At 42.4% G+C, this 10,839-nt stretch overlaps 1 protein-coding gene across 1 annotated transcript; it reads left to right on the top strand. All coding sequences in view use genetic code 11, as the record gives it.

Moving 5' to 3' along the window:
• Positions 1 to 1,208: 1,208 nt before the first annotated feature.
• EGR_08934 (hypothetical protein) lies at positions 1,209 to 7,062 on the top strand (the record flags this gene model as incomplete). Its single annotated transcript, XM_024498183.1, has 5 exons — positions 1,209 to 1,307; positions 2,905 to 3,049; positions 5,423 to 5,613; positions 6,213 to 6,553; positions 6,951 to 7,062. The coding sequence occupies 5 exons, from the start codon at positions 1,209 to 1,211 to the stop codon at positions 7,060 to 7,062; spliced, it is 888 nt and encodes a 295-aa protein (XP_024347382.1).
• Between the last annotated feature and the right edge of the window lie 3,777 nt (positions 7,063 to 10,839).

The raw sequence follows: 10,839 nt of genomic DNA, 5'->3' as shown, positions 1-10,839 counted from the left end.
TTTCTCTCCTTGATTTTCTTTTAAGATGCCATGCGATAATAGGAGAGGGAGGAGGATAAATCAGCATTTTGCTGCGTTCCTGCCTCTCCACTTTTTACCTTTCCAAAGGCGAATCCAAGCTTGGCGAATTTGAGGCGCATATTCTACTGCCTACCCTACTGTTTACTCTTTCGTGGCAATGAATGATTTGCAGGGCTCCAGCAGGAAATTACTTTTGCTACCATGTGGCCGCCATTCTGACGTGACCCATCCACATTATCTACGCACCTCACGGTTGACAGAGGATGAGTTTAACTGCACTAGTGTAACAGGTGTCACCATGTCTTCGCTTTGAATAACCATATGATGGGGAGTGGTAGGGAAACGGTATAGGAGTCAAGTTGAGATAGACATGCAGATCAATGTGTCAATATTGTTTGCTTGTAGAGACAGAAGGCTAAATACAACTGTATCCGGTTATTCAGAATTTAAAGACTGCTGTACTAAGTAATTCAATGGATTGAATAAATTAATGTCTACCGCAATTATTTCATGCTAATTCACAAAACGCTATGCACCTATTTGTCTACCATTTGAAACCGTTCTCGAGATATTGCAATACGATAGTGGTTTATCCCTCGGTTCTAGTGGGGCGCCACTTTTGGACTTTGAATTAGCCCCCTTGTACCTCGCTGTGTAGGCTGGCCTTTTGGGCCATGTTAATAGCCCAGACACCTACTCTGCACTGAATATATATTCTGCCCGAGTACTTTGTCTTCTTTCGTCTTCAGGGAGTCCAGGGACGCTACATTAGTGGCAGCGGAAAGCGAACCCGATCTTAAAGGACATGCATCCTGATTTTTCACTTCTGCGTGATAAGCCTTCGTAGAGCGGAAGAAGTACATGTGCTACGGATGGGAGAATGGTGATGACCCCTAACAGAAGGGTTGATGTTGACGTCTACCTTCGGCATCTCTCCCAGTCCCGTGTTCTGCAGAAAAGCTATTAACAACTGAAGCGACACTAGCCGTGAAACATCCGGAAGTTTCGTTACGGATCTCCCCTATCGTCCTGAATCAAATCCCTAAACCGAACGAAACTCCAGGTCCAGTTAGGCCGCCAAGAGGGATCAGTGACGTTGAGGTCAAGTATCCCCTCAGTTGCGCGCTAAGTTGGTGACTGGCACGGTCGGCTCGTGGGTGTTTCCTTACTGCACCGACTACATTGTAATGGCTGACGCGGGAAGTCGATCTGCGGAAGCGCCCGGGACGACGCTCAAAAGAGGAAGGAGGCTATGTAATACAATGGTGGTTTATCCCTCTGCACTGGTGAGGCGCCATTTTCGTACTTGTACCTCGTTGGGTGGGCTGGCCTTTCGGGACGTGCCAATAGCCCAGACACCTTCTCTGCACTAAATATATATTCTAAAAAAGTATTTTGTCTTCTTTCTTCTTCAGGGAGTCCCGGGACACTACAACATGTTGGGCCGTTTTCGTAAGTCCAACACCACTTAATGTAAAGATTTGTTCATAATTTCTCTCAGCGAGGTGGCTGAAGACCATATCTGTGTCCTCCCAAACATTTCTTATGTTAGTCGTAAATCGTGCCTCGAACTTGAATAACTCCATAAGGTGTCATGGTTGACTGAAGGCACTGCACCTACACTTAAGTAAACATATTTCAGAATGGGTCTCGTAGTAAGGAATTAAAAGTATTTGCATTCATAGTAATGAGGACGACCAACAACACGCTAGTTTGTGTTTCCTTGCAAAAACGTATTTCAACGGCCATTAAACCCAAAAAACTGCTTTTAAGTAAAACTAAGCATGGGATAATCAAGTTTACCCGTAAAACTTCTAAAAAATATCACTTTGGATTCTTTATTGCGTATCAAATGATGTTCTTGAAAAATAGGTCCTTTTTAAGTTAGTGACTGTCTTCGCAACTCGAAGCAGCGAAAATAAGAATTTAACAAGAAAAATATGAACTAATTATAAATCATTAAGTCCGCAGATTTCGTTTGAACTCGGCAGAACAATTTCTTTATTGGCTCAGCAGCGTCTTACTTGGATTCAATTGTGTGTGCCTGGATTCCTCATGTGGTGGCGGATCTCAACGCTATTGCCCTGCATGTTGCTGGTGTTTAAAGTGGGTCAAATTCCTGCTCATTTCTTCAGACTTTCGTTCCAGGGATAGTCGTCCTGGAGTTCGCCCTCTTTTCCTCAAGTAAAAAAAATCTATTATGGACCCTAGATCAGGTTCTTGCTTGTAAGTAGCATAAGTGCATGGTGCCCTTGTTTTCTTTTAATTTTTAACTTGTATTTGCTTTGCATGTTGGGCTTATGAGATATGATACAGACTTCCCGTCCACTTTGTGGTTACCGTTTCTCAAAAATGCGTGCATCGGATTTTTCCTTTAGTTCCCTTGCACAGAATTGCTTTACGCGGTTGGTGGCATTTCTGTTCTATACGCGGGCTTCAATCTGTTGTAGAATCGCGATACTCGTAAGTTTTTTTGATGCACTCATCCACTTTCTTGAACATAAAATGCCTTGAAAAGAAGTGAAAATACAAAATTGAGCCCAAATTTGCTTGCCTCTGTAGTCCAGGCCTGCTTATACAGGTTGTTCTCCGCATTTCTGCATTGTTCTCGACTGTGTCATTTTATTGGAGGCTTCTCTGTTTGTACTGTATATTCACATGCATTCACGTTAGAAAACTGGCCTTGGCATTCATTAAAATATGAATACGATATTAGGGTAGCAAAAGCGCACATTTTAAGCGATATATGGGGTGGTATTTTTCTTCATTCTCAAGTATCGATTGGAAACCAAGGGGTGTTACAATGATATCAGCACTTGAGTACGATTTCAGTGGACTTTTAACATATCGTCATTAAAAAACCTCGGATTTTTAAATTTTTAGCTTGATCCGCGGCGTGTGGGTGAAGGTAGGCGGATCCATTCGAAGTCCCAAGAGAATATATGTAGACGGTGTGTCCCGGCTATCATCGCTATTGCTGTCGCTGTGAACTTTGCGATGGCAAAAGACGTTATGTCGAACGTTCTTGGTGAGTTTTTCCCCACTTATGCGGCTATTTCCATTACTACTCTTTTTTTCAATCGGAATATGTTGTTCCATTACCTAAACATTCATACTGTAGTGATATTTCTACTTGGGCTGAATATTCACACCTATTCACTCGGATCGACAAGTGGTCTTGTCAAACCACGGATCTGCTTAATCACGCGGCTCGATTAGACTGTAAACATCTATCTAGGTCAGCAATAAAGTACGCCTTACTTTCATATCCAACCCACTCTTCCTCACATTTGCCTTCTTTGAGGGAAGGGAATTAAGGGGTTCTCGAATTTGATTGGAATGTTTGCATCTTTCCTAAACTTCAGTGAACCTGGTCTCATTTGTTGGCATGATAGTGTTTTCTTATCTGTTAAAAAGGTTTGACATTTGCGTAATTTAGCTTTATCTCTTCAATTATCTTCTAACACTCATTGCCAGGTTCTCAGCGTAATGTCGATGACTACAATTCCGATGTTTTATTGTTGTGACTTGATGTTCTGACCTTCTAAACCCTTGCTCATGGGAGCTGAAAAAGTGTAGCCCTCCTCGGTCCATGCTCAACCTATACCACTTTTGTTGACTTAGAATTGGATGCGGTCACTTGCCATACACTAATTTAGGACACGTGCCGCATGCATGACACCGGGTTCAGATGAACAAGATTAGAAAGTCAAACATGTAACTTGTTACTGATACGTAACCGACGTTCTGTTTTATTATTTTGTGGGAATTCATGAAGCACGTTTAGTTTACCCAAAAATGCGCAGATTCATCCCACCCACATAGGTAGTTCGTATCTGACTAGTTAGTCCATTTTCATCATGCTTTGCACGATACTGATGATTTGGCAATTTCTAGTAGCACAAGGTGTGTGGATGCTACATCAACACAAAGTTGATGCATGTGTTTCTTTCCTAACCTCAATTGAGAGCGGAGTCTATTCATTTTCGGGATGTTTGACCACGTAGACAAATTGTTAAACTCAACATTATGCAGTCCAGCCTCGGCAAATAAATGATTTGGCACAAATTCCAAAGAAGACATTGCCATCTTTTTTAACTTTTTTCATCTTTCCGCCTCGAAGGCAATTAATTCTAACGTACCATACAGCCATGACATGTGTTCTTTCATTTTAAAATGATTGGCAATTCTAATTTTAAAGGCTTAAATGGACTTAATTTTTTTTCCTGGTCGATAGTGCAAGAGTTGGGGAGGCCGATTTTCGTCTTTGGTCTGGGTAATGGACGTGCTTGTTCCATGCTCGGTGATACTTTAAGGGGTTTTGGAGGATCTCGAATTCGGCTCTTTTCATTCGGCAAAATGTTATTGCTAGTAGCTTGTTCTTTAGAAAAATTTTCAAAATACCCGTGATACTTCTATATTCATGCAAAGTAACGTTAGGCTCTCATGTGTTTGCATCAAGGCAGCAATTGTGACATCGTGTTTCTCGTCCTCGAAACCAGTGTTAATTAGTCTTGCGCTACCCAGACAAGGTTGTGTTATCACCGTCATTTAACTGCATTACCTTGTGATAGCTGAGTCCATCGCTTGGCTTTGTATTAATTACGGCTAGTGTTAAGTGCACCCGCTCATTTGCTTTTGGGGATTCTCATCTAGGTTAATTTCCGTTACTAAGGTTAACAATAATTATCGTCTCTGCTTTAACTTTTCATCTTCTGTTGCCTCCAGATTATCCGTTCTACGTTAATCGTCACTGTTAGTGTATTCTCTTGATCGCTTATGAGGTCAGTGTGGTTTGACAAGAGGGACTTTGGAAATTTGAAGTCTGGTATAAATACAATAATACAACCCCGGTTTTGAGGCCTGTCTATGGGTATGGATTATTTAAATCTATCAAAAGCCAAAGGAAGGACTAGCAACAACTTGTGAATTCTCATGAGTGGTTTTTCTGCACTCTTTTGACGGTCTGTGTAGGATCTAGTCTATGTTTAGCGATCTGCTTATCTAAATTTGGCTGTTGGAAGTGTGAGTGTTAATTTTTTCCACATTTTGACTACATGGGAGATGCACTGAAGCGCCTTCGTTTGTCTTAGCTTTAGTCCTTCTTAATTTTATTTGGTTTTACTGTGTACCCCATAATCCATCTTGCCTCATGTAGATAGGGTGTCTTGGGAACAGTTGCGCTCCTTTTGCATAAATTGTGAGTCTCTAGCCTTCTTGGACTAAGCATCATGTGTATCTCGAATTCTTTTCCGGTTCACTTGCTTCTGCTGCTCTCCACCTCGGACTTCTTATTTTGGCTCTTAGCATCCGTAATCACCTATCATTCACTTGCATATCAATAGGTTAAGCAATTAGTTTTTTCCCCTTGGTGTATACACTGGATATTTTCACACACAAGGTGGTCGGCTTGACCTCACTGGAGGTGGTTACATGGGTAATGGGTACAACGATTCCATGAAGAAGCATTACGGCTTCATTGCTTTTCGTCCACAGATGTCCTTCAAGGTCACACAAGATACTCCTAATCAAGATGGCAGGAGCTCGGCTTGCTGTGTGCAGGCAACGAAGGCATCGAATCCAAGCCCGTGGGTAGGTACTCTAGGTACAGTACGCCGATAGAACACGTAATCTCGCACCGACACGTCAATTAAACGATGTAAACCTACCCATGACAGTCATCAAAAGCGAAGTATTATTTGCGATCCTGGGTTTGGTGGCTTCCCACCCACGGAAGGAGCATTTATGTATGTAAACATTTAATTAACATGTTCGACGCATTCACTAACCCTTTGTGAAACTGCCCATTGCCAATGCATTTCTTCCTGAATACGAAGATTTCTTATTTCTGAAGTCACCATAAACGTTGAATTTGAATGGTGCATTCCTAATGACAAATTCCTTCGTGTTTAAAGCTTCCAGATCCGTAGACACGTAGCTAGGTTTAGGCAGTAAATTTTTTTGCCTCTTTTTGTTGAACTTATATTCCCATTTCCATTTTTTTGAACCGAATGAAAATTTTTATTACGGCATCATAATTCCCAGCACGATTTTCTTACCTAAGCTCCCACACCGCAAATGTGACGTCTTTGTTTAAAAAGAAGTAAATTTGACCGAAATGACTAAAACCCATTAATGGTCATTCATGTCGTAATAGTAGTGTACCAAAGATGATTATTTTCCTCTGATAGGACACTTATTTGAGGCTTGAAGCCGGCCAAAGGGATGAAAATGTAGCTTTCTGCTTTTTGCGCGGTTACAGCTACTCTCAACCACAGGGCACAGTATTTGGATCCCTTTTCGGCACCCTTTTGGTGATATTTGGCATAGGATTGTTGGCCTACTCCTGTTTTCTCCCACGTCGTTGCAAGCGATCACCATCGGATGTAGACGAGGTTGACAAGGTTCCATCGTCGCCGCCGCCACCACCACCACCACCACAGGATTTTGTCACCGTGGGAGCTGGGCACCTGCCTTGGATTTGCACGTACCCACCTACCCGACTCCCATCCCAAAAGCTCATCCATACCCGGTGAGTTCGCTCGATATTTATCTCTGTTTTTATCTCAGCGTTCACCATGGTCACTCTTCTACTTTGCCCGTAATGAGTCTTTGTGTAGTTTGCAACCACTCAAATGACAGAACCAAAGGTACTACGATGAACCCACAGCTTTGAACGCTGCCTAGTGGTTCTGGTACATTCTGCAGACCTAGTTGAGATTCCTGGATATCACTCCCTCGACACACGGACTGTGTGGTAGAATAGTTGCAGCAGATAGTGTTTTAACGGTTGGGTGATGTTCTGTTTGCTAATTGGTTTTAGCAGAAGGATGCAAAAGCAGGACAGGGGAGGGAGGCGTTATGTTCTCAGACTTTAGGGGCACATATTAGTAACTTCTTTGAGCTTTCTCTTGATATCGCTCCGTCAGTGATCGTTGTGCTGAGTTCCATATTGAGACCTTGCTAAAAGTCGAAGCCTCCGTAGTGAGTCTTCGTGGACTCAGCCATTCACTGCAGATGCTTCTCCTATGTGGAGCTTAGGTTTGATGAGCGGCCAACAAAGTGGGGATTGTTGATGCCCTATGCAATGATCTCATTTCATCCAATTATCGCTGGGCGCAAGAAAACTTGCCTAAAGGCAGAGTTATTCAACAAAATTCATCAATTGCGCAGACTTTACGGGCCTATCGTCTTGCTACCGATCGTTCTGGTTCCTTTGTCTTCTTTTCAGTGCTGCCCAGTTGCCTATCCGGGTTCCATTTAGCTGCCAGAAACGCTAGGCTTGTGCGAGTTCCATTAATAAATACGGATGTAATAACCATTCTGCTCTAGGGCCTTTCAGACTCAGCCATCCACACCGTGTTATTTCTGCGATAATTAGGCCATGTTTTTTCTCTCACATCAAGAAGGCATCTAAATTCGACGCTTGCGGTGTTTTCTGTGAGTTCTAGTGGATTTGATGTACTGTGCTCCCACTGGATATTTTTCGGTCGTAATTGGTTCAGTGTAAACCCCTTGCTCACTCTCGCTTGCCTCTTGTCATGATGCAGGACTTGAAATAGAACTGGTTTTCAGAAGTCCTTTTGTTTTAAATCTGTGAATCTAATCTTTTCTTTGTAAAGTTCGTCATTTCCTCGACAACTAAGCATTTCTGCGCAATCATTTAGGACTAGAAGCCAGTGAAAGTGGTTGCGCTTTTTGATTCGATTACGTTCCTTTTAGGGCATTTATCAAAATAACTTAACTCCCATGACAATTTTTATTGTTTAAACTTACCTTTTAACTTAGGGTAGGTACGCATTTATGCTGATCCAGAAGTGGAAATTAGCAAACCAGTGTATCTGACTTGCACCAGTACCGCGCTACTGCTCCTCGGAAGTTGGCGTTTCGAAGGAGACCCCACTTTGGAGCTTCAGTGAAATTGGTTGCATTCGTCCTAAGAGTCAGAAGTTATCGGGAATGTATCGGACCCGGAGGTAGTTCTATTATTATTGCGTAGAGGTACTGCAGTATCTCAGTAGCGTAGGTGGACAAACTGCGGGATACTTGAAACCCATTTTCAGCAGTATATAGGAGCATAATTATTTGTCATTTAGCTACATTGTTATCCGTGCGATTTGGTAAATTTATACAATATGCTGCGCTAAGTCAGCACATCAGAAGCTTTTGTTTGCGCATGCATGTTTTGTCTGTCAAGGCTAAACAGAAGGCTCCGGGCTCAACCTAATATCCTTGGCATTCCTTAAACGCGAGTTAGTCATTGCTTACTAGCGCTTATTTTTTGCATGACTTTCTTTCCTTTTCCAACATCGTCTTTTTCTGCTATGGCTTTAATCCACCCTACTCTCTTCGATTGGCTGTGAAATTTCTTTTTGGCTTTATGGGGTTATTGTTTCACTAGAAGCATGACAAAACAAATGTGTCTTCTTTTCCTGCCAAATCCTGTTTTTTGGTCTCGTGCTCTTGGACTGAGACAAAATTGTTACCCAGATCCGTAAGCTCTATAAAGTAATAGCGCAGATAAGTGTTTTAAATGAATACTTGGATGCTATCAAACATTCAATGAAAGCTTGATCCAAATTGGGCTAGCGACTGTCGAGGAACTTTGCATATGGGTAAAATTCGAAAGGTACACGTTATGTTGACCCACTCAGAAGAGGAATTTCACAGCAAATCGGTCACGAGATGGTTTGATGATTATTTTGGCTCTCATTTTTTGCAATTGCTATTTGCTTCCGCTTTTCAACCGACTCAAATATATACCCCTATTACACTATGTTATAGCATTGTTTTAAAGAACTGAATTTCATTAAACGCGTTTGCTGTCAATCGGTCGCAGGAAAATTGAGTACCATTTATTTTTGTGAGAATGCCAGCTAAAGCTGTTTAAGAACGAATAAAATGTAGATATTCCCCGATCAAGAGTATCCTCCATTTGCCTTACTGTCTTAAACTCCAGCAATCTGTTTGTGGCATGGCTTGATGCTGCTAGTTATCGTTAAACTGAAAAGAATGTGTGTTACCTATTTGCAACTTAGGGCCCATGTAAGAAAGTCGGAACACCAAATGCACGTGGTTGTGTTAAGAGTCGAAGAAAAACACGTTTTGTTGATACTGCAGCATTGGTCATAAGTGGCGAATAAACCCCCCCCCCCCTCACCCTCCTTTTAGCCAAAACAGCCTTCATGTTATGCCACGCTGCTTTACCTGATGGAAGATTTCACTGCCTCTTGCAGGTCAGTCCCTCCGTGTTACTGCTGTCTTCCCATGACTTCTCTTCTTTTGACTCTTGCAGAACCGAAATTTCACCCCGGCGTCAGAAATGGTCGGGCAAATGTTTGTAGGTTTAAATAGAGATTTCCCAGATAAGCCGTTCCTTTAGCCTTCTATGTGGGCAGAATAGTGGAGGTTAACTATACAAGCATTGGCTGTTCGAGTGGGTGAATGGGTATAGGGGTGGGTGTGAGGGGTTGGGCACTCGACTCCTTCCAGTAGTCATCAAGTTATCACATCACTTTCTCCGTGCAAAATCGCCAGAATGCGAATTAAGGTTGGAGGTCCAGAGAGTACAGGGTGAAGAGTGTTGGTGGCAATGCAGGCGAACAAATTAGTAACAATCTCTCCTTATGTGGAAATCCAATGTGGCACACAAGCATGGAGACCTCTCTCCTCTCTTCTACATCCAAATATGCCTCGCCTCGGCTCGACATGAGGGATAATCTTTTCAGAATAACTCCCACATTTAGGAGAGTAATGAAGACAAAGTCATCTCCGCTAGTCGATTGCTCTCTCACTCCGCCAATTATCTTTATCAATTTACAATGTTACCCTTCATTAAGGGAAGATGTCTCCACCACAGGGAGTGCTCCTCACTCGAGTCTCCATCCCTCTTCCCCACTTCCTGCAACTTCACTTGCATTGCAAATGATGCAGTGGGAAAAGATGGCTAGTTGGCATGCAGCAATTGTATCGGCAAGGGCAACTTGTACCCCATGATAAATAAAACCGACAGATTATGAAATTGTCCATGCTTTTAAACAAAACAGCGCCTGTGGTTATGGCTGCATTTGGCACTAAGCCGAAACACAATCTTTGCTAGTGGCTCAGCCCTACAGCGCATGGAGGTAAAAGGAACCGGCGCAACCTAGGTTCTGCTGTTATAGCCAGCTGTGAGATTTGCACCCACGTGAAAGCTTCCATGATCCAATCTGGCCATTGTTGTGGCAAATAAGCGCAAAATGTAATGCTTGCAGCCTCACTTGCATGGTTTTGATTGTCTTGCCTAACTACTCCTTCCAGATTGGCAATGCATGTGGCATAGAAATAGGCACTAGCATATTCCACAATTAAAATCATCTGTTTCAATACAAGTATGTTTGAGTGGGGCGTTTGGATTACAAACGAAAAAAGTAGGTCCTCCTTGTGACTACGAAGGCGTCACGACTATCGATAAGGGGAACAATTACCACCAATTTCCATCAATTTCCATCAATATAACAATATGAAATCCTAAGTAACCCTAGCTCATAATGGCCTTGACCATCAAACGGTAGGAAAAATGACTAAAATCGGGTAGAGAAATACGACATGAGACCTTCGAATGAGGTTCTTCTTGTCACTTTCTGGCCACATTTGGACGACGAAAATGATATTTTGGCAAACGGACCATTTTGTGGTGCTTAAGCAAATTTCTCGTGACTAAGTTGACAGAGGAGGAGGTGGAGGAACAGAGAGGAGCATTTCTGGGTCGGAGGAAGTTTAATGTTCATGTGGATACACCAAATTGATGTCTTTCAATTTATGTCCATGTTCATGAAA

The sequence above is a fragment of the Echinococcus granulosus genome (assembly GCF_000524195.1).
Source record: "Echinococcus granulosus chromosome Unknown EG_S00125, whole genome shotgun sequence".
NCBI classification, from domain to species: Eukaryota; Metazoa; Platyhelminthes; class Cestoda; order Cyclophyllidea; family Taeniidae; genus Echinococcus; species Echinococcus granulosus.
This window is presented reverse-complemented; position numbering and strand designations above follow the sequence as displayed.